This window comes from Falco punctatus (assembly GCF_963210335.1).
Source record: "Falco punctatus genome assembly, chromosome: 6".
Classification (NCBI taxonomy): Eukaryota; Metazoa; Chordata; class Aves; order Falconiformes; family Falconidae; genus Falco; species Falco punctatus.
In genome coordinates this window covers 91,146,656-91,171,707 of record NC_137585.1, presented here as the reverse complement: position 1 = coordinate 91,171,707, position 25,052 = coordinate 91,146,656, and the positions used below count along the sequence as shown (strand labels likewise).

At 39.3% G+C, this 25,052-nt stretch overlaps 1 protein-coding gene across 1 annotated transcript in view; it reads left to right on the top strand.

The window, feature by feature from the left end:
• Window positions 1-25,052, top strand: part of SLC2A13 (solute carrier family 2 member 13) — a 164,743-nt gene that overhangs the window by 96,609 nt on the left and 43,082 nt on the right. The window contains exon 5 of the mRNA XM_080391754.1: window positions 22,871-23,034. Coding sequence (XP_080247880.1) covers window positions 22,871-23,034 — 164 coding nt within the window. The remainder of the gene's footprint in view (window positions 1-22,870; window positions 23,035-25,052) is intronic.

Sequence of the window (25,052 nt, the reverse complement as noted above, 5' to 3'; positions counted from 1 at the left end):
GATTTTGATTAAGAACGCTGTGTTGAGCTCTGGCTTACTCAGCACACAGGTCTCTGCTCACTGGACTTGTCCCCATGGGCAGAACAGCTTACTGTAGCCCCTGGGCTAGGTGTAAAGAGCTTGATGGAGCTTTTTGGTTCTGTCCTTTCTCCCTAGTCCTTATAGGATGAAGTTATCAGGTAAGCAGGCTGTGCAATTGTACAGTTAACTACTCAGGAAAATTGGTGTTTCCTTTCTCAGCTGTACCAATCTCGTACTTCCCCGTTCCAGGCATTTTACCTTTGTTACCTATTGAAAGCTATTCACCTGTAATTTCCTTTTCCCCTGCAATGCAAGTTTTCTTCCTGAACCTGGTTCTTAAAAAAAAAAATAAAGCAACCTTCTCAAAGCATAACCTCCATGAGCAGTTGAGGTCCAGGATGTCAGTGTGCTGACATGGTTGCAAGTCAGGGCTTAGTCGTGCTTCCTCATTGTCTCATCTCTCCCCATCTGTCAGCATCCATTTGGTTTTTTGCCTTGTGTTTACATTGCAAGCTTTCTGGGAGAGGTCGTTTGATTGTTCTGTATTTGTACAGCACTTAGCACACAGAGTCCTTCCCAGCAGTGGAGACAGATATTTCAGTAATGCAGTCAACCTTTAGGAATGAGGCTATGTGATGTTTTGCTTTCAACAGTGTGATTTTGCAGGCGGTTCTTTTCTAAGTAACTGTTTTTATCCCAGTATGGAATCTATTGGTCTGATTTCTCCCCTCCTCCTTCTCCCTAATATGCCCACCGATGGAAAGCTTGCTCTGTCCTTATCCAGGCTTCCCTTCCAGAAGGAAAGTAGTAGTCTTGCAGTGCCAAATGTCACAGATAACAGCTTCTGCACTGGCCGTAAGTATCTCATTTCTCTGACAAAAGTAGTCTTTCCATTTAAATGGAAAAAAGCCCAATCACATGGCTAATCCTTTCTATTTATTGCAATGAGAGGAAGGAGCTTTACTGATACATAAGAACTTTTTTAGTAAATGAAGCTGAGATTTTAAATTCTTTGTGAGAAAATGGTTAGCTGTCACCATTTTTTTGCCAGTGCAAGTACAGTCTGGCAGTTGCAAAGTCAGTGTTAGTGTTTGAGGGCAGAATAGTTGTCAGAACTTATCTTAACTTCATAACCCCCGAATATCTGTATTTTGTATTGCAGCATGCTTTATTTGACAGTGCAATGTTTAAATGAAGAACATACATGATTATCTACAATTCAGGCATGATAATGATTTACCAATCTCTCTGGTGTGCTGTCATGTGAATTACTATGAACTTCTTTTAACACCTTGATAATCAGAGTTGTTTGGCAGACAGTGCTAATTATGGGGCTCATTAAGGGGTCTTAATCTTCTCAACGTTAAAACAATGTACAGATCAACAAGTCAGTCTTCTGCTGATAGTGCCGGGCTCTTCCCTGGTCAGGAGCCATGGGCCTGCTGAAGTCCCAGTGGTCACAGTGAGAGGACAATAACAGGACCAAGTTTTGCATTATGTAGAGAGGTGTGGAGAGTCCAGGGCTGAGGCTGGAGGTCAGACTGAGAGGAAAAAACAAACTTTTAAGCAAAAGAATGCATCAGTAGTATGTATATTGTAGAATGAGAAAGTAAGATAACAACTTAGCTTTAAGAGATCACCATTGCAGAAGTTCTATTGCCAGAAGTGTTAAGATCTCTGCACATTGATATACGGAAACAAAATATGGTTTTGCAGGTATGTGATGTTATTAGAAGCACTGTTACAAGGAACAGTGAAACTGTGTGAGTATAGGGGAGTCTTGCTACTGTATTTACATGCGTTGTTATTCTCTTGGCAAGGATCCCCAAACAAGCTTCGGTTTGAGAAAATTGACCTTCATCTCTCTTGGACACAGCTTAGTTGGCTTTATCCTGGATGTTTTTCTTGATACATTAAATAGATTTTGGGATGGAATTAAGATCAAATAAAAAGCCAGGAGGAATGAAGACAGGGACAGCATTCAGCAGGGAAAATCAGGCAGAAGCACAAGCAAGACTTCAGATGAACGTTGGAGTTTTAGCATGCTGGTGTATCTGTTAAATTCTGTTAGATCAGCACGGGAAATATTTGGAACAAGTAAGATTGTATCTTATTAAATGTTTCTTTATATCAGATAGAACATCAGAATTTTTCAGGGATTATTTTGCTTCCTACATTTTGCTAACTTTTTAGCTTTTTTTATTGTCAGCCAGTCGCTGTTTGGCTGACCTTGCCTGTGAATAATCTGTTACCATTGACCTGAGTGTACTTTTTAAAATCTTGTGAAACACTCCAAATCACAAAAGCTGGGTTATGACAAAACAACAGTATTCAGATTGAATGATGGGGAATGCAGACATAACAAGAAGACCCAGATTTCTCAGAGTCACTCAGAGTCACAGAATGATTTGGATTGGAAGGGTCCTTCAAAGATGAACTAGTCCAGCCCCCCTGTCATGGGCAGGAACGTCTTCCACTAGACTAGCCCCATCCAACCTGACCTTGAACACTTCCAGGGATGTGGGACATCCACAGCTTCTCTGGGCAACTGTTCCAGTGTGTCACCACCTTCATCATAAAGAATTTCTTTCCTATATCCAACCTAAATCTACCCTTTTTCATTTAAAAATTGTTGCCCCTTGCCCTATCTCTGCAGGTCTTAGTAAAAAGTCTTTCTCCGTATTTCTTATATAAAGTACCCTGAAGATTTCAAGTGTGAGGCAAGTGTACAGTGCTATATGGCAGCTACACTCTTTCCCTGATTGATTCTCAGAGTGCTTAATAAACATCTGTTGAACTTCATAACACCCTTGGAGATGTGCCTGACTGTTTATGGAGGGATGAATTGAGGCACAAGAAGATTAATTGACTTACCGTACACTGACGTTCCATCAAGCATCTGTAAGATACTTCGAAACACACAGATTACTTCAGCTTCTCAAGGGAAGTCAGAGCTCTGGGACTTCTACGCGGTTATGCCTACAGACACCTGCTGAGGATCAGACCAGTGCAATGAGACAAACCAACAGGGATGTGGTCCTGGTAAAATTTAGATCTGAGCACCTAATTCCTATCTCTTAAGATTAAAAGGTTGGCCCCATGCAGTACACCTTAAAATGTTTCTTCAGGAGCATGATTTCCAATCAAAATATTTGAAATTGAAGTTTTAAAAAAAGTTGTTTTCAGGATATGGGAAAAAAATATCCCAGACTTTTTCTAGTGCTGAATATCAGTATTTTTATTGCGACAGAGGTCCAAATTCAACTTTACCTAAGCATGTGCAAACATCTAAGTGTACAAGTTATCCAACAGATATCCTCTACGTTCAATTCAGACAACCTGAATAAGAAGTTACGCAGCGTTAATCAAAGTTAACAGTTTCAAACAGTTTTCATGGAAGCCAAATGGGTGAGACTTAATGTCAAAGTATATTAATACTTCAGAAAGAACATTTTGTATTGGCAGGAGTTATGATCTTAAAAGGTGTGGAAACTATACCTTTCTCAGGCACTGCCATCAGTATTTAAAGGACAAATTCAGCCACTAAGCAAAGCAAAAAATACTACCCAGGTTGTCCATTTATTTGGAGAAGTATTTCCACTGAAATTAATGTAGTGTGCATTGTCAAAGACCACAGGGATTTCCTACGTGCAGAGATATTTTGCTCTGAGTGGGAATGAGCAGATCAAAGGCTGCATCATCCTACTAGTTATTCAGTCACCTGCTGACAAATTTAGTTCTGTCTGACCTTGAGAGAGCGAAAGTAGATGAGAAGCTGGATTACTAGATGCTAGTCCATACAATAAGTCTGCTAACTCTTAAATAAGTAAATATTATAAAAAAATACATGAGTATATCTATAATAAATCTAGTACATCGTTTCACAATAAGTAGTTTGCTCCAAACATTCTAGGCCATATCTGAGGAACTGAATATGGCCAGGACAGTCAGTGCAAAATGTGGGGACATTCTCCCAGCATATGTGTGGATAACCTCCGATCGGGATTTTTCCCTCAAAAAATGGAAAAACCTATTTGCAAGCAGCTTTGCTTAAGGAGGTTTTTACTATTCCCTTGCCCCATAAGTCAGGTGTGTCTACTCAGTGAACTGCTGCTGCTGCTTCTTATTTTTGTAGATCTCCATCTTCCTTTTGGTTTTCTTCTTGTAAATGGAACCTTGCTCTCAGGACTTCTGATCTGAATGTCCTCAGGCAAGAAGACCTTTCCTTTGTGCCAATGAAACTCATAGAAATTTCATTTATGTGATGCATTTTCTCCTCTCAGTTTCACTGGTCCTGTCCCTCTGGGATTAATTTATCTCGGCCACTTTGAGAAAAAAAGGACTTTTATTACAGCGCTATTTCTAGAGTGCTTCCTAGCAGACCAACAAAGCCGGTGCAATGAGGATATGGAGTCGCAGTCCTCAGTTGTCTGATGCCTAATGTTTTGCAAAACAGTAAATCATCTGTCTTTCACGCCGTGAAAGCAGTCATCTTCCATCAGCTGGGCTGTCAGGTGGAGATGCAGTTTTTGTTCAAGGTTGCTGTTTCTAAAAGGACCTTTGGGAAGAATTGACTTTGTCTGGAAGCTGATGCCTGTTGCCGTGTTATTGCTACTTTGTTAAAATATTTCAGTTCAAATTCCTGTACACCCGTAAGTTCTCTGGATACCTGTCATGAAAATTCTCAAATAAAAAGTAAATTTTTGTTTAATGTGACATTTTTGAGCAAAATCCCAGTTGCAGGATATAAATTAAAGTTGTCAAGAAGACTGACTTTCTCTAGAGACCTTAACAAGGCATCTGATAACAGAATTTCATCCATATTTTGACTTGACTTTTTATACAGTTGGGTAATTTTATCTTAATAAAACTTCCATTCTGATTTCCATGTAACTTGTTTTCATAAGAAATTGTAAGTATTCACCAGGTTATCGGTTCAGTAGAACCTACTTGATGAAGTAGTTTGCTCCAGACATTCTAGGCCATATCTGAGGAAGTGAATATGGCCAGGACAGTCAGTGCAAAATGTGTCAACATTTTCCCAGCATATGTGTGGATTACCTCCAGTTGGAACTTTCCCCTGAAAAAGAGGAAAAGCTTTTTAATGAGCAGCTTTGCTTGAGGAGCATTTGTTTAGACGTTACAGGCTATAAGCAGTGCACAGATGATTATAATAATAATGATAAAACAGAGAAGATCAGAACAAAGAATCAAAGTTATTCTGTGCATTTTTGGTAATATGCTTTTGCTGTTAATTTTCTTAGATTATACTCAAACAGGTAGAGTAATTGCTCCTCTAAAAGTACCAGAGGTGAATTACTTTTGCTTGCATAAGAGAATTTGGGCAAGATTATGCTGTTTGTCATTTACTACATTATTAACATCAACCCCTAAAGATTGTTCTAAACAAACCTTGTGTAGGTTGCCAGTTGTTTTTACCTGCTGAGTGTGGTTGAGTGATGAAAAATATGTATAAAACCAATTTCTGTGTGAAACACAATTCATCTTATTCATAAGGTGATGGCATAGTCATCTTCGTTCTTCATTGTTCACACTGTGGCGATAAGACATGTTTTCTTCTTCTCTGATTCCATGAATTTGGATGTTTGACTTTTCTGGCTTTCTGCATACATTATGTTGTATTTTACATACTTGGTATTGTTTTAAAAAGAAAAAGAAAGGAAAAACACCAGCTATAACTGGTGTGTCATTTACTGGAAGCCTTGAAAGGTTACTTTTTTTTTTTTCTTCCCCAAACGAGTAATAGCTGAATCATAGCAAGTTTCAGAAAGAGAGAACATTATATCCATTAGCTTTACTGTTGGTGTATGAATACAGGAAAATGTAGAATTGTTTCATTAAATGGTGGGAAAAACAGGCAATTTTGAGGTAGCCAGCCTCAAGCCTAATAAATTTTATTTGTGTTACTGTTGCATTTTAAAGGCTTGTTTGTGGAGCCTGATAGTGCTGCCCTGAGTGGTGTAGAAGCATAGAGGGGAAGGACAGCTCTTATTTCAAGAGATTACAGTTAAAAATTACAATATAATAGCAGTTGAATACAGAAGGAGTGCAAGCAAATAAAGAAAAAGTAATTAAAGTAGGAATAATAATTGAATAAAGTAAAATAGGATAAATAGGCTATAGTGCATTGATTTAACAAAGAAGAATCAAGCTGTAGGCAAACCAGATATTACTCTTTGAACAAATAAGTGGTTTTGCTAGAACAAGAAAATATTGAAAATTTCATTTATCTAGAAAGTTTTGATTATTTTTTTTTCACATGAAAGATTTTTAGTTCAGCTTTTGTTCAAGAATAGCTGGACTTGCTCAGGGAACCCTAACTCTTAGCTTAGAGTAAAGATCTAAGCAAAGATGATGTGACAGAAGGTTGTGAGAAAAGGTACTGTATAATTAATCTGGCCTTATTGAGTATTCTTGTTATAGACCTTAGTGCAAAAGGTTTCCTTTTGCTAATAAAATCAAAATAAAGTTAGGATTCCTTTCTACTGGTGATAAATATGAGCTGGAAATGGGAAGACTGTTCCTAACTGCTGGAAGAGGATGGCGATGGAGCATAATGTAAGGTGGAGCTTAACTGAATTTATGAAGTGCGCGGTTTCCTGCAATCGTGCAGGACTGATCTAGGAGTTTCATTCTCAGCCTTTCTTTTAGATGAATCTCAAGAAAACTTAGAAATGGTCTTCACATGTCTTAAATGTCTGATTGTGAAAATGACTGAGCAGCCTTTAGCTATTGAGTTAACGTGTAGTGAGTAATGTAAGTTAGGAGGAACATCTAGAGATCTTTTGGTCCATGTTGCTGTTCCAAGCAGAGCTGCCTTCAGAGTTAGATTGGGTTGCTCAGGGTTTTACCCAGTTGAGATTTTAAAACCTCTAAGGGTGGATTCAGCCTCCCTGGGCAACCTGGGTTTGTGCTTAACCACTCTCATGGTGAAGAACTTCTTTCCCTTGTTTTCAGTTGGAATTTCACTTCCTGTAGCTTGTGACGATTGTGACTGAGACTGACTCTGTTAGTAGCCCTGTTTAGGTTGTAGCAAATACTATAGTCTTTTCCAGACTATGCAAATCCACCTCCCTCAGCCTCTTCTGATACGTTTTATTCCTTTCACCATGGTCCAGTTCAGGACTCTCACCAGTTCAGGATGGTTGGGTACTATCAGAAATCAGATCTTTCATGTTTTAAAATGATGCTAAAGGATAACTTCCTTCAATAATATGCAGCAGGCTACCTGCATTTTAATTTTTTGATTTTCATTGCTCTTAATCTTATTGTTGTTAATGTACACCTGATATGGTGAAACAGAAGTAATGGGAAAACCCAGGGCCCTGTTGTCATACTAAGGTATGTTTAATAAATCTTTCATAAAGCACCATATTCTACTTAACTCGCACTGAAGCCCATTGTTCTGTAACTGGCTGGGAATTGTATAACTGGAGGTGTTACTGTTTGGTGCATTAAATTGATTTTCTGTAACGTAGTACATTGATGCATATAAAATAATTTTTTAATTGAGGTTATGATTAGATTAATTTTTCTTTAAATTGTGGAATTAATACACAGTTAAAGAAATGTAATTCTTCTTCATATTTTCTCTCCATTTCTTTAATTAAAAAATAATTCTTTTTTTTTTTTTCTTCACTTTCCTTTTGTGATTAGTATTTGTCAAGTGCAGGGCAAGGTGCTGATGTTACCAGTGTAGCCTTTTCAAGCATTTTTCAAGTACTCATCACTTGAGCACATTAGTGATAAAGCTTTGTTGGGGATTATTGCAAAACAGAGCCAGTCCTTCCAGTCATTCTTTGCAGAAGAGGCTTCTCCTATGGAGTGGAAGATGATCTTGACGGTACCTTCTTACTGTAGTCTGAAAGGTGGTGAAAGACAATTTTTGCTTCTTAACAATTCAAAAGAAAAATCCAGATTTCATTTTATCACCCTGAAAAAACACCTTACCCTTTACCTACCCCTTTTCAAGATCACTGGTGCTGTTCAGCATATTCCTAAGCTCTTAATGCAGACCTCCACGGGGTCCTTCTGGGGAGCAGTAGAACTGATGAAACCTTTGTTTCCTTTCTCCTTTCCAGTTGTTTTTGAGTATTGTCCACATATGAATCTTCTCATGAGAAGTGTGGGAAAGGTATTTTAGAACCTTTTACAGAGGAGGAACAAATATGAGGGAAGGAAATGGTGTCTCAAAGGTTACAAAGTCATACAACTAGGATTAAAATTTAGATTTTTGATCTTGGCCTTGAATTCACATGATGAACTCTGAAGGACAGAGAACATAAATTGTCTGTAGTCAAGCTGTCCTTGCTCATCAAATAATTGGTCTGAATAGTATAAGCTGCCAGGGATTTAAAACTTGGCAGCCTAATTGGTTGCAACAAGGAAACGATAAAAATGAAAGTGGTCTTTACCCAGAGGCAACACAGGAAAACAGACAGTGGATGTGGGTAGCATTTGCTTGAAAGGGTTAAACACAAAGGCCATTCTGTATCTGTCCTCTACTAGGTGTTCACAAGTAATGATGATTATTTCAGAGAAAAGTTAAAATGTAGTTTCAAAGGGGACCTTTAGAAATATCTAGCATAGAGTATTCTCAGCTATTTATTGACTTGGTGTTAGAAATTTTCATGCAGTTTTATCTTAAACTGTTTTATATGAATTTTCTAGCAGCTTCACTGAATTGTAAATTCAAAATATATGGAAATGCTATACATAACATATACCAGTAAATGGTGGCATGCAAACAATGCTGAACTGTGTACATGGTATAAACAGTAAGTTCTCTCCTATATGGTTAGGTCTTTTATAATAACATTTTAAAAGTTGTCTGTATAAATTTAGAAAAGAATTTCTCTATGGAATAGAAGCATACAGTGTATAACATACTCGAGAGATTGTCAGACAATTCTCTTGGCTGGCATATGGTTCCTAGATTAAAAGGCTACTGTCCTGCACTGTAGAGGATCTAACACTTTATTACATTAGTCTTCACATTGCTTTATATAGCCGTAATAATTTTGATGTGGTGCTTAATTGCTGCATTTTGTATTGAAGAAAAGAGCAATGTGTTTGTCCTTTTGAATAGGTAGCACATTCACAACACGTTGCTTTGCTTTCATTTTGCAGCCTACGTTGAAGTACACATTCCCAAAATAGCCATTCAGTGCTTTTCTAAGTACAGTTTTATTTTTCACAGTACATTAGAAACGTATTGGAGTCTTCTGCTAGAGGTCTATTTCATAGCTGCTTTAACTTTCACATTGCATCCAAAGAGTAATGATAATTCTACTTAGCATTTATGAATGGGAACTGGCACAGAAGCTGCAGACTTCACAGCAGTGGTGAAATGTAGTTGCAGCCAGATAACAATTAAGGAAGTACAAGCTAAGAGCTAAATTCGCGGAGGAGCAAGTACATTCAGTTTCCTCAGGTAGAATTCCAGACGTGTTCACACAGAACGCGAGTGGACCGAGGTGTCTGTGCAGGGGAATCACAGAGGTCAGTGACGTGGTCAGAGAACCAGCAAGCCATGCTGTAGGACGCGGCAAGGGGAGAAATAGTCCCTCTAGAGCAGGGTGATACCTGCCACCTCTTCCATTTTCAGCCATGAATCTCCTTCTAGAGTGAGGTGTCCAACCTAGGATAGGTCTCCGTCAGAAGGTCACCTTAGGGTACAGTAGGGCTTGGTGATTCAGGTACCCAGTGCCCCAGGTGAGGCACACTTCTTGAAAGGAGCTCAGCTTGTGCAAGTGATTCTCCAGGTTTGGTACTAAAAGCTTGTTCTAGGTCCTTCCAGCTGATGGTGTTACATTTTTGCGTTAAACTTTTTGGACTGGGAATTAGAACGCAGTTGTTCTCACTTCTGCTGTAAGCAGAGCATCTCCACAAAGCATTTTCAGGGCATGGAGCAAAACAACATGGGTAGGATGAGGTCTAATTTGAGAATCTCGGGTTAGAGCATCAGAACCTGAGACTGATACTTTGTTTATTGGCAGAAAAGCAGAAATGCCTACTTGTGGTGCTGGCAGATTACTTTGTGGTAAGTGAGAGGCAAAGAACCAGGCTGTTCACGCAATTTTTACTGTAGAAGGTAAAGAGGAAATTTCAAAAGCAACAGCTAGGTGCTGCCTTCAGGTAGATCAATCATTTTGAAACCAGGAATCAAACTCTTTGGTTTTCTGATTGTCATTTATAAGCTATGTTAACATTACTACTGTGGTTTTACCTGTCCTGAACATGAAAGGAAAGAAATCTGTGTATGTTAGTGATACCACTCAAAGATACTTATTGGGTCCGCCATGATTTTTTCCTGTCTTTGCTGGAACAGATGGGATGAAAGACAACAGAAAAGACTGTGTGTAATAGAAGCAGACTGCCAAATTAATATTCACACTGCAGGCATTTAGGTTTGCTGTGCAATTAATTTTCTTTTCTAAGGAAGCAGAAAATACAAGTCTGTTGAGATCTAGTCTGTGTGCAGTGTATGTCTGAAATATATTGCAAGGGTGATGTTTGATTGTATGAATATTAAAACCTGAGATTGGATTTGGAAATCTCAATTAAAGCACCACAAATGAGTGGCATGAATTTGAAACACACTGAACAGTTGCCATTTCTTGGTATTTGGTGCCAGAAACATCTAAAAATATAAATTCCTGAATGCAGATTTAGAACGGTCAGTTGAAGTTGTCAGCTTAGGATATTTGCCAAACCCAGTACTCCAAGAAAAAGGATCTCATCTGCCATCAGCAATAATGACCTCAGATGGTGTCACTCCAGAATTACTCTTTTGGGTTTGTTTTTTAAACAGTCCTGAAATTACTGTTGTTAATATGGGTGCATCTGTGCATTTGAGCCTAGGGAAGACTTCTGTGCCAGTTATTTTCCAGAACTTTTTTTTTTTTTTTTCTTACATAGGACATATGCTTAGAATTGTTAGTAGCGGGGGCATTGTGCCCAGTAGTGACTGCAGTTATGGTGTACTCGTATGCACATATGCGTGCTGTTACTCTTCGTTGCTTATCACGGTGTTTTCCCTGAATGACTGTGGGATTGGTGCCAGTAGAATTGTGTGTGTGTGTGTGTGTGGTGCTGTAATAGACTAATTCAGAATGAGAAGTAAGTGTTTATTTACTGCAATGTTCTTAAAGCAGGCTTCCACCATTTATTCCAGCATCATTGGATGTAGAAGTTAGGGTCATCACAGTGGCTTTAAGAGCTCCTACCTAACAACAGAGTGATGCTAAAGGCTTCTGCGGCACAGCACTGGCTGCATCGCTGTGTGCTTGCGTGCTGCTGTCCTGCACCTTGTGCTGGGGACTTTGTCAACTTCACTTACCTTGCGGATGAATTTTTCCTCACTGAGTTGTTAACTGTAGACTTGCTCATTTGTGCTGTCCTTTGTCCAACCCAGCAATATTTTCTGATATTGGTTATATCTTTTGGTGTTTTTTTTTTTCTTTTCATAACTGGAATCCCTTGACAGTCCATCTTCTCAATAGCCTACCTTCTGGTTAGATTAGTTTTTTCCTTTGTGCATCCTCTTGCTTTTCCCAGAAGTGCAGCTCGTTGTCTGGCCTGACACTTACTCTGGAGGAACTGGAATGTTGTGTGCAAGTAATTGAAACCTGATCCAAAACCCCCAAAGCCTTTAAGGCAGTAGAGGGCTTTCTCTTGGTTCTGAGCTGCTCCATTCTTAAGAGCAATGTTGTCTCTGGCCACTTGGCTTTGGTAACTGTGACAGTTCAGTGAGGCTTGATACAGCAATTAATGACTGAGTTCTGCAAAATGGGCAAGACATTTAAAAGTTCTTAGGAAATCAGTATCTTTAAATAAATAAATATATAGCTTGATAGCCACAAAGACTTTATTATGTCTCTGTTAATTTTTTCTTGGTGATCAGAAGATACTACGCTGACCTTTTCATTGTTTTAGACCAATTTTGTGGATTCCTAGCAAGAATTCGTTGCAATCATTCTCATGAGTTGAGCTCTAAAAATGCTAGGCTGGGCAAGATAAACATTATTAATGCAACATCGTGTAATTAAAATTGAAAAGGAAAGAATGTTAATCAGATTTCACATATGAATTAATACTTGTAGTGTCACTGGAATATTAACTAGTTTTTATATGCCATAGACAAATTATTTTGATCATTTGTATAACTTCAATATGGAAATAAATTCTGTATGTGGAAGACTGAATTTTTAGTAAGATAGTTACAGGTTTGGGAGATTTACAAAGATCTGGTGTGAACATTTAAAACTCTATAAACATTTACGTTAATAATGGCATGTTGTCTGTAAGTGGACTTACTCATTTTAGTACAGGAAGACAGTGTAGTTTCATGGAAGAAAGTATTTTTCTTTTGAAATCTAGTCTCCTGAGCTTAGCTGCTGAGCTTTCATAAGGTACCCCTTACTTGAAACTACAAGAATTGGAGGAGTAAAGAAGTGGGATGGTGGGGTTTTTTGGTTGGGTTAGGGTTGGTGTTTGTTTTTTAAATTAAAGCTTTTAAAAGTTGTTAAGTGAATAGCAGGATTGCAAGATGAAACATTCAGAAATGAGGATATATCAGCAGTAATGTACTCTGTGCAAGGAGTAAAATGGTGGGTTGATAAGAGAGCAGGAGCCTGACGGAGCTTCTGGGAGAGTGGAAAAAGGGCAGGAGCTAGTCTGAGCATGGGGGCTTATCCCGCCACAGGGATAAGTGAGCAGAAATCAGGAATCAGTAACGGAATAAATTATCAGTAAAGAACTGTAAAGATTGTGTCGTATTTCATTACATCATCAAAGGCCAAATCAGGGCTTTGCAGATTTGTGGCTGTAAGATTCATTTATTTAATGAGTATTCTGCAACTTCTAAGTACATACAACCTATCTTCTCTGTGTGGATGCAGTACCATCTCTGATCTATACAGTACCATGGTATTTGAAGAATTGGCAGAAAATGTTAAGAAGTATCATTTATGAAATTAGTCCTATCTAATTCTCTGAACAAACTGCACTCTCCCAAGTAGTGGTGCAATGCTTATGTCTTTCTACGTGTGTGTATTAATGAATTTGTTGCTAAGGGGAATGGTGGGGCTAGTGCTCTCAGGATTGAGTCATGTATCTTGGCCATAGAAAGGACTATTTTTAAACTGACATTTTTATGTAGTTCCATTTGTATATATTGAAATTATTATTCTAAATACATACGTATTTGTCATATGTTTATAATTAGAAAAAATGTGAACAAAGCTCAGGTGCTGCAGTGGTAGGTTGACAGTATGGTACCTTTAGGCAGTTATTTCAGTGCTGTGTAATAAAATGTGAAATGGTTTCCACAGGAAGTTCCACCAACAGGGTTACTCAAAGGTGTCCTACATAAAGCTCCCACAGCATAAGTAGGGAATCTGACCCTGCTGGGGTGAATAAGAGAACTGGAGGTGCAGTATTTTGAAGATGTGCTATCTGAAAAGAAGTGCTGTTCACAATGAGTAACACTTTGCCTTGCTGTACAAGAAAAAAATCCTTTTTTTTTTTTTTCTTAACTGAAAAGTGACTGAAAGACCAGATCCTGTAAGGAGTACTGAAATTACTTCTTTTTTTTTTTTTTTTAAACACTGCATAGTGCGTTTATTAACATACGATTTTTCTTCTGCCTGCCTGGGAGAGAAGTTTGAGACATTTAACTTGTCTCCATTCGGATACTAAACCATGGACGGAAAGGTGAGGGTTAAATGGTGATGTTATCTTTTTTGTTATTCATAACCAAAAATTACAAGTAGTATATTTTTTCCCAAAAGATAAGTAAATATTTAGCACAGAAGCTTGCTTTTTCTTCAGAAAGCATCTGTGAACAAAGTTCAAAAGAAAGCCTGTTTCTTTTTTTTTTTTTTTTTCCCCCCCCATTACCTTTGAGATCCCATTACTCCCAGCTTGCTAACTTCTGGGTTTTGTAGTGAGACTGTAGTGTATATAGCCCCTTTGTTTGCCACTAGCCTTGACTTAAACAAAGGGGCTAGTTTGATTTTGGGTTTTTTTAAATGCTATATACATTTAGCAAGTCTATTGATTTTAATGAAGACTGATTTCATTTTTTTTTTAATCCCAAACAGCTTATGGTAGGCATTAGTGCTTTCCAGCATTAGAATACCCTGGAATATTATGCATAATTTAAATTAAACTGAAGTTGGCAGAATAAATGAATAACGGAAGAAGGTATATTTTGTGAAACACCTGGGGCATTTTCTTTCCCTGCTTTTATACTTACTAATTTGCAGTGAGCACTTACCTGCAGTGAGACTCTGGAGTGTCTTTACTCTGCCGCAGGTAGTACTGGTGGACAACGGCAAATAGTCATCGATCTTCCTCCTCTTCCCAAAAGCCTCAGTGGTCTCCATTTATAAAATAGCGATGATGGTGGTGATTTTCTTTCTTAAAGGTTCTGTTGGGGAGTTAAGCACTGACATATCGAGTGAAGACACTGAAGACAAGGTGAAAAAGTGGACATTACTTTGGGTTTTTTTGCACTGCTAAGCATATAGGTGTTATGGACTGTGATGTTCTGTGCTGGAAACTGCATCTCTGTTTTGGGAAGAGCAGGATGGTCAAGACTTTGTTTGTCCCAGAGCTTTCATTTAATTTCCAGCTCTTCCTGGAAATTCAGTTTAAATCTCCAGCTAAATTCAACCTACTTCTTCAGTGGATTTAACTACAGGGTTGTGTTCTTGCATCTACAGCGCACTTGGTCTGTTACAGACTTATGTAGGAGTTTGGTCTTATTTTTCTGCCTTTTTTTTTTTCCTTCTTAATAGTAGTTCTAATTTCTCCTTGTATTTAACCATTTTTCTGTTATGAAGAAGAAAACAATTTCCCTCCCCCATAGTTTCAGGTGATACCTGTGAAGGACCTAAATAAGCAGGAGCAATGACTGAGCATGAAAAGCACTCTGGCTGTGTACAAAGATGTATCTGGTGCAAAGCAAATAAATAAAAAAAAAAAAAAAAAAGGAATTTTTCTCCAATCTCACAGCAGATACTGCAACAGTATTTTCAAATGACCCAACAGCTGTGTGACAGTATCCCATTAAATTAGTGAAGTGAATTTCTTTGTGTATCTTGGTGTTCTTAAGCCTTTAAAGGTATTTTTAAACCCTTTCAGACACTGGTACACTTACTTTGCGTAATAGCTATAGAATTTATTCTCTTTGGACACTAAAAAAATTCCCATGTTTTCTTAACATAGTGAAATGGTAATCCTTAAAACCTTTTAATGTGCCGTGCCCATGGATAACGTGGTGAATCAGAGAACCTACTGTATACAGTATATATATATATATATATGTATACACACACTGTATACAGGTGTATAGAGTTACCTGTCAAACAGTACCAAATGCTGAGGTTTTTTTATTATCAAAATACACTGATTGTAATAAATGGCATTCACTGTCTCATTTGACTCTATGCTGAAAGCGTTTATAACACAATACATCATTACTGCTAAAGGGGGAATTTGAAGGTATAATTACAGTAGGTAAGCAGACAGTGGCAGTCCCCCAGGCTGCCTTTCAGGCACTCATTTTGAAAAATCCAGTGTAGACTTTGAGATGATACAGCAACCTTTTCCTTAGAGAGCTCCTCAGGACTTCAAAAATAGAAGTATGGGAAAGAATATTCAACTGTTGGTCTTAAATGGGAGCCCTATAATGCAGCAGAATCTGCTATGGATTGGTGGGCTTTAGCAAGATTTCAGGCATGTAGTTCTTAGCTATTTTGTCCTCTTAATCTGAAAATAATGGTACGTGTATCCACTAGGCCTAAACAGAGCTGGAGGAGCTAATGAGCTGGAAGGGTCCCGTTGATGTCCAGTGGAAAGATGGACATCTTTTGTTTGTACATTTTCATACAGGCGTGTCTGATCTCTGCCAGCCACTGACGTGCACAAACAGCAACATCTTATAATCGATTAAAATTATTAAGTATCTTTTGTAAGACAAGAGTAGATTTGACTCCTGCTGCCTTGCTGAAGCGATTCATCATGTGAAACAAAACAAGATTCATCGCATGTAACAGGATTATATTAGCCACAAAGATTGTGCGCGTATATAATTGAATGCAGAGCCATGTATATTTAAATATAAATTTTTGTGTGTGTAAGTATCATTGTTCACATTCTCTGTGATTTTTTAAATGCAGAAGATAGAACCGTGTTTACTGATATTTTTGAACCATAGTAACTGTTACCGTTTTAGAGAACAGTGGGGTGTCCTGCAGGAGGGCCCGACACTGGAGCGGTCTGGTGCAGAGCAGAACCTTGAGACAAGCTAAGCGAGTTGGGTTGGGTGCTGCCAGTCTGCAGCAGGGCACAAGTCTGGGTGATGAGGTGCATTTTCAAAACAGGAGTTGAAGGAAGGTGGTAGACATGCTAAAGGAGAAAGCAATTAAGTCATGTGATTTCAATCAAGAGGCTGTTTGCTTAATTAGCAAAAGTGAATTGAAAAGGTGACTAAAAAAGTTTACAATCCAGTTGGATTGGAGGAGAGCAGAGACTGTGAGAGAGCCATACAAGGCCTGGTGTAACTCTTTTGGCTGGACAGGTTTGCCCTGTCCGTCACTGTGGGCTTTTGGAGGTGGTTGAGGTTGTTCAATATTCCCTTTATCAACCTAACAGTTCATGATTTTAAGGTTTTAATTTTTTAAGGAATCTAAAGGCTGTAAACTGACTAATGTGATTGATAGTCCTGGGACTGATGCTGAATCATAGTGAAGAAATGGATTTTTACAGTTTTTGTGATCAACTTTTATTATATCTTTAATGTCAAAGGTAAGGTTAGTTCTTATCCTTGCTGTAACTTTCCATTTTCATTATCCATAGCTGATGGAGATTGTCTGGCAAAGGCAATTCCCTTTGAAATGTAGGTCTATGCTCAGATATTCCATAATATTGGTGCTACTGTTGATATTAATATTACTAATTTATATCATAGGGGTTCAGAAAGGAGGCAATCAAATTTGCGTTTCACAGAATCACAGACTGGTTGAGGTGGGAAGGGACCTTTAGAGGTCATCTGATCCAATTTACCTGCTCAAGCAGGATTGTTAAAAAGCAAGGTAAGAGATTAGGCAGACATGATTGGAGAGGTAGACAGGGAGGCAGCTGAGTTTCAGTAACTGCCCAGGTCTCCAAACCGGTGTCCATGGTGCCTCTGAATGCAACCTCTGCAAGTGGAAACTACCGCATGTCCTTATCACTGTGGTTTGCAGAACGTGAAGCTGGGAAGTTGAACCACATTACCCAACACTCCAATTATATCATCAAATGCTGTTATATTGCTCTGCAGTCATTTCAAACAAGTCTAATCGAGGGATATTTATACTTCGCTGATTCTACACACTTTGCCAATGTGCCTGTTTCCCTGCCCCAGGCTCCATGTGGTGTTTAGCAGGGCCATAGCATCTCTTCTGTCCGAGTGCCTTTACACCTGGAGCATCTGCTGTCTTTGGCTCCTTCCAGATATATCAACTTCTTTCTATCTTGTTTTCGTTTCCAGTACTTTGGCATCTAATTTCCCATATGCTGCTTTTGCTTTCTCCTTCTGATACTGTGAGTTCATCTGCACAGCTGAGTTGCCACAGTGTAACGTATTGATGAAGCCATGGTAATTCTGCAGGCCCGTAGTGAGGAAGCCTGCTTTGCTCTAGGTGTTCTGAAGCTTGTATTGTCTGTGTTTCAGTAAACTGCAGTTACTCAACGTGCCTGGCCTCCTTCCAGCAGTGATAATACCAACAGGAGTTTCCTGGTGTCCTCATTTCGGCTGGGATAGAGTTAGTTTTCTCCTTAGCAGCTGGTACAGTGCTGTGCTTTGGATTTAGCATGAGAATCATGTTGACGACACGCTGATGTTTTAGTTGTTGCTAAGTAGTGCTCACCCTGCGTCAAGGACTTTGCCGTTTCCCGTGCTCTGCTGGTGAGGAGGTGCGCAAGAAGCCAGGAGGGAGCACAGCCAGGACGGCTGGCCCGAACTAGCTAAAGGGATATTCCATACCATAGAACGTCATGCCCAGTATATAAACTGGGGGGAGCTGGCTGGGGGTGGGGGGCAATCACTGCTCAGGGACTGACTGGGCATCGGTCAGCTGGTGGTGAGCAGTTGTATTGTGCATCACTTGGGTTTTTTTTCCTGTGGGTTTTATTCCTCTCTTTCCCTCTCCTCTTCATTATCATTGTTATTATTAGTATTAGTTTATTTCAGTTATTAAACTGCTCTTATCTCAACCCACGGGTTTTACCTTTTTCCAATTATCTCCCCCATCCCATGGGGGGCAGGGGGAAGCGAGCAAGCAGCTGCGTGGTGCTTAGCTGGCTGGCAAGAGGTGGCTTGTGCTTCTTGTTCCTTCAGCACCTCTGAAGCTTCAGAAATGCCAGACATGATAAGATTGCTGTGTGCAAGCTGCAAACAAAAGACCAAAGAGGAAGGTGTGTGTGTCTCTACAGGATTAAAACCAGTTTGAAACAACAGGACTATTATGCAAATTCATTTTCAGTTCTTAGCAAAAGTATATCATGGCAAATGCACGTCAGGCCTTTGAGTAGATGGAATGATTCAGGAGCTGTATGTAGGAGCATGGGCTCCTTCCCCAAGCCCTCCTCCTGCAGCAAGCGCGACGTGGCAAGCGAAGCCAGCCACCACCGAGTGGTGTGTCGCTGCAGAGGTTCTGTATTCCACACCATGGCAATCCCGTTTGTCAGGCTGTTGCTGTTCAGGTTAGCAAGATGAATCACCCGAAGATGAAATGTGAAGGATGGCTTAGCCTCTTCTCCTCACTGTTGTCGTAATGTACATATTCAAAGAGTGTGTCAGAACAACAAGGTCTCTTGGAGAACGTTAGAATTGTATTTACAGGGATGTGGGATAGTTTGCAAAAAAAGGGAAACATGAAACAAATTAGAAGACTTGTAAGTTGAGTGGGCTACGTTTGTTTGAATCAATGTGAAATTTGAATTAGTATCACTCCCTCTGATTTTGGTTTACAAGGTGGTATCTGTCTAAATGGTCCAGCTTCCTGCTTGGCATTGGAATAGTCTCATAGTGATGCAGCTGTCTGGCTTGATAGATGGCACCGCCGCCAGCCTGCAGGAGTCTGTACCTGAAAACATGGACTTGCTGCTTCTCACCTGAACCTTTCGCTGAACTGTAAAAGTCAGCTGGGGGGAGAAGACTCTATATTCCATGTGTATATAGGCTGTAAAAGTTACGTTTTTAAAATAACTATGCTTTATCTTATGCTTTGCGGCACGAGTCACACTAGTTGCAGCTACAGGCAGGAGGAGGTTGTGACCAGGCTTCCCTCGGTGTGACAGCCCTGCTGCTCGGGGCCAGGGACGCTGTAGTGCCCTCAGTGTCTTGGCTGGGTAACGCTGCAAGACCCCAGCCGGGATGGATCTAATGCAGGTCCCATGCTGCAAATCATCAAACTTGATGAGAATAAGCTTTAGTAATTCCTAAAGGAACAGAGAAACAGGTTGAAGGTGTAAACGAAATGCAATTTTGTGAATGTGGAGCATGTTTTGTTATGATTACTTTTGTCTGTCTTAGTCCAATAATTGATAACACATAATAAACTGATAAAGCACAAGGAGAGGATCTTTGTTCATGCACAGTTGCAGAAAAAAAGCATGTAAATCTGTCAAAATTGCACCATTTTAAATTTCCATCAATATTTAATCATTCGCTTCTTGGCTATTGCACTACTTGCCATTTTACTTTGTGTTATTTCAGTTGAGTTAAGAAAAAAAGATAGAGGGTTTTGTTATCTCTAGAGACTGATTTTGTTGGACTGAGAAGGTCGAGCAATTGGACGTTGATTCCCAAAGTATTGTGCTAGGAAATGTTAACAAACCCATGGCAAAGCAGTGCCAGAGTACTCTCTTTTTGTTTTCTTAAAAGCCAAAATGTAAATGTTTTCAAGACGTTGAATGGTACTTCTGAGTTGCTTAGATTTCTTCATTACTTTTACAAGAATTACAGATTCTGTCCAAAAAGGCTGACGGTCTTAGAGAGAAGGTTTGTTGGAGTAGACTTGCTATAAAGGATAGACTGGAGCAGCCCCTTGTGAAAGATGGGGGCACTCCAAGCTGTGATGGCACCTTATCAACAGGCATTGATTTTTTTCATTTAAGAGCTACAAAGCCTGCCACGGTGTGGGCTGCTTTTCTGCTGCTGAATGAGCTAACCTGGGAATCCTGATGCATCTAGAATTGTCTTTAAGACGTGCTTGAAGGGAGGGGGGGGGGCGGGGCGGAATTTTCCTTTTCTTTAAACTTTGGATATCGTTGCTTTAAAAAAACCCCTGGCTCTTGAAAGGAGAAGAGGAAGGAAAGGGTTTGGGGGTGCTTCATTTCCTCCAGTACTATGCATTTTCAGTATATAGTCAAAGGATTAGTCCGAGGATTCTTGAATGTGAAAATGTTTCCATTTTTTTCAATGTACAGCAATTCTTGATAGAACAACTTCATAGTTTTGATGTCCTCAGAAATGATCAATGGTAAAATCTTTCTGTATATGTCTGACTCAGTTGCTTTATGTGGCTTTGTCTGTATTTATTTGCTTTCTGAGACACAGTACTTGCTTAGAAATTCCAAGGATACACATGTGATTTTGTAATTCTCTTTACATTTTAGAAAATAAGCTAGGACTACACAACTTTGTCACTAAAACTGCATTCCCTGCAGGAGCTGCAGTAGTCACTATGGCTGTATAATATCAGAACTTGACCTTTTTCTGCCACATAGTTCTTTCCTTGTCAGGAAGAAATTAAAAAGACCTGTCATCTTGTTACATTAATAGACAGTTAGCGCTGCACATGTTGGTATAAATAATGGGCATACTAAAATAGGTAAACATTAGCAAATATGTTTAGTAGTTATCATAATCTATGCAATTCTTATGCATTTTTGAAACTACATTGCTATACCGTAATAAACATGAACATCGCTGCCCAGCACCCAGCCTTTGGTAGCTTGGTATTTGGATTTGCAGGGTCTAAATTTCCCTGGTTTGTTTTTCAGATAAATGAAATATGTTGTTTATTTATGGATAAACAGTAAGCTTCTAGTTGAGAAAATATATAACCAGGGAGTGCAATAAGCAACCAGAAGGAATGCTGGGGGCAGAAGGTGCCTGTTTGTGTATATCAGACAGTAGACATCTATGTGCTTTTATGTAGGCTATACATTGCTGCTGACAGCTGGCAATTTCTGACTTCCCAGTTGAATTGGATTTTGAGAAGATTTAGATGTGTGGAGTTAAACGTGGCTTCCTGAAGCCTTGTCTGGTGAAAGTAAATGGGAGTTTCATGGTAGGTGACAGCAGGCCAAGACTTGATATTTATTGTTATTTTCCTACCCTTAACAAGAAAAATAGAGGTGTATTGGGAGATCAGAGAGCGATTTTCGTGATTAGAATAGTGCAGTACGATGTCAGGTTTGACAAGCAGTTAGCGATTTAATTTGGAGAGCCTTAAGAAGCAAGGACGTATTAACACTAGCCTTTTAGTTCAGATGATGTCTACGCTTTATGAATCTTCATCTCTCCAAGATTCGCACCCTTTCCAGGGTCTCAGAGTATACAGCTCTTACAGATGAAGTGAGCCTGGACAAGGCATCGCAGTCACTAATGGGCAGGCAGATTATTATGGATTATTGATTTGAAATAAAAAGTGTTTTATGCTTAGAATAGAAAAACGTGGGCCACTGAAATTTCTGAACTTATCTGGGCATTAAGTCAACAAGGGGACATTTGAATCAAGCAGCATTTTGACCAGAGAGGGGGTGGGGAAAATTGAGCTTTGACATTTTTGATGGCTGTTTTACTGTGTGGTAGCCTGTGGGCTGCTAGGGAATTGGGGGCTTGAATATCCAGTATTTCAGTCAGCACAATTTAAGTACAAGATGAAAAGTTCTTCTACAGCATGAACAAAACTGCTCAGGTGTTTTCTTGAAGGTTTATTTAGCTCTCCCTGAGAACATAGGCACAATATCTGTGTTCATTTGGTCTCTGTGAAAAATGGCAGCAGGCTTCCTTTTTCTTCCCTTTTCATTTTGCTCAGTTGATTTATTTATGAGTTACTGTTTGTGTGGAATTGTATTTCCTTTTAGAGAGAAGTAGAAAATTCTGTCAAATTCTGTTCAAAAGCTGCTGTTGGGTACAGATTCACATCCCTGCAACATGGTGCTAAGGCGTTTCAAAGCAATCGTGTTCTGGTTAAGATGAAAGTAATATAAAAGAGTGAGTTTGGGGCACTTCAGTGCCGGGGAAATAAAACTGCAAGACCTAAACCCAGGAGGTTGCGAGTCTCACTTGCAACATGTTGGATGCCCTAGATTAGTTCTGTGTGACCTTTAATGGGAGTGAAAATGTATTTGATTTTTGAACTATCTTTCCCTAGACAGTACAGAGAGTGCTAAAATCACACAGGTTTTGGCAGAAAAAAGATAGAGCACAAAGCAGTGGCTGGATTTGAAAGCGGGATTCTTTTAAATTAAAAATGCAAACCCCATTTCTAGCAGAATAGGGTTGACTGTTGAAAATATAAACAGCCAAGAGAATTGTAATTTGTTTCTTGATGTTCTCCCGTCAAAACTTCAGTCAAGTGCAAGTTATGCCTTGGCTATGCCTGATTTCCCAGGGTAACTGGGTGTCAGTCTGTGGCTGCATTATGCAGGAGGTCACACTTCTTGGTATTTGTTGTGATCTTTTTTGGTTTAAAATCAGAAACTTGGCATGAGCCAAATGGAAATCAGCAGTGTTTGTATTTGTCTCTCCCTCTGCTTGCAGGTACTACAGCGCTACCATTTTGCAGATGTCAGGAGTTGAAGATGACAGGCTTGCAATCTGGCTGGCTGCACTGACAGCATTTATAAACTTCATTTTCACTCTGGTGGGAGTCTGGCTCGTTGAAAGAATGGGTCGCCGGAAACTTACGCTTGGTAGCTTAACAGGTGAGTGTTTAATTATTGTATTGTATTTTCCCTCATAACTGTTAAAATGAAAATAAAATTTCAAGTGCTCTTTTGTTCAAAGTAGTCCTCTTTAAAATAACAGTGTTGACCACATCTTCTCCCTGAAATCATATTTCAAGGCTAGTAGGATAGTACCACAGCTAAAGGCAAATTTTAAGAAGAGAGGTTTAGCTTGTTATTTTTTTATGTGTAGTTTCTCCTTCAAGCCATGTTTGGCAACATTTTTATTTAGCTTTTTAATGGGTTTTTTTTTCAGTATAAGTAATCAAATGCTTGGAACTTCACAGCTGGTTAGATTTTAAATCTCATGTGTGTACACGTAACATGTTTTTGGCTCAATAATTGGAATTCAGAACATCTTATCAAGAACTACTGGACCAAGTGTATCGTACAGCCATTGCAACACTTTTCAAAAAGTAATGCAGTCCTTTGTGTAGTTATCTCAAATACAATACAATAAATATCTTACCTACACTAATTTGATTTTAATTCATCTCTGTATGAGATACCAAAAGACAGAATTCTAGATTTGTACAAATTGTCCAAATATTCAAACACCGTAACTCGTCATGTAGCCACCTCTTAGAAGCAGGAAAAGGCAGAGTGAGCAGCCTTGCCTGTGCTCAGCCGCATCCTGCCACTTACCTGGTAAGTCCTTGTTTGCTCCTGTGTTACATGCTCGTTCTGGCTGAGGGGATCTGTGACCGGTACCTGCCTCTGGCTGAATGTCTGAAAGGTTCAGATGTTTCCAACAACAGGCTTTTGAAAAGAGAAACGGTTCCTGCTTCTCTTGAAATAAGTGTTTAGTGGGAAGCTTTAATATCTCCATATTTTGTTCTGTTGTTGCTGTCAGGGATCCAAACTTCTAGTCAATGCAGCACAGCAGCGTGGGAGACCACCTGCCAAGTTGCTGGCCATCTGCAGTTCCCAAGGGTTGTGAGTTAATCTACACTTAGAGTATTTGGATGCATTTATATAGGCAGAATGGTGACGGCACAGTGCTGTGTCTGTTTGATAGTTACCCAAATCTGTAAATTAAAACACATAGATTGGAGGTGATTTAGTATTCCAAGCTATAATAAATGTGTGTTTGGTATGTTACTGTTGATTTGGAGTCAGGAAACCTGAAGCATTTTCCATGATCTAAGTTCAGAAATATGGTTGTGACAGAGGAGTTTGGAAAAGCACATTCCTCATCTGAAAAAATGAACAAAAATTTCAGATTGCTACTTTCGTCACAGTCTACCTCCAGGTCAGTTAAAATACATCTCCCCTAGACGTTGTTCTGCATCTCCATCCAGTGCCAAGTGTTTCAGAGGCGAAAGACCCAGTTCTGTACCATCCCCTATGCTCAATACCTTATCTCCCCTGTGGTACTTGCCTGTTTTCGTGTCTTTCTGCAAAGTGGATCTGTCCTGGCTCTGCACTGGTACTCCTGGTTCTTGGGTGCTGCCTCTCTTTATGTGCTATTAGAATGCAGTGTTTGTATGTATATATTTATTTATATATCTGGCCCCAGTAACCTTCTATGTCTGGCCAGCCCCTCAGGAGTTTATTGCTTCTCTAGACCCAGCTGTATAGGTGTGATCCCCATGTGGACTTTTCATACAGTCACAGAACTCTTTGCTTTTTGGCTCTGGTTAGCATAGTCAAAGGTTGTACATTTGAAATGTAGATATAAATGTCTCTTACAAAGCATATTAGTTGTAGAACAGAGGAGGATATAGAAATAAGACACAGAACTAACAAAGGAGCGTAACGCAGTTAAGGTTTATTTGTTGATGCTGTTTGGAGACAAAGTAATCGGTAAAAATGGTCTTTCTTCTGTGGCTGTTTGCTGGCTGTCAGCCCGCAGTGTCACTTGACACATCCTGCACTGCTTGCTGTGTTCTTTATCATACAGTCCCTCCTTAAGGAAAATACAAATGATGACAGTTATGAAATAAAATGTCATCTGTCTGTACTATTTAGAATTTTTAGAATTTAGAAATTTTTTT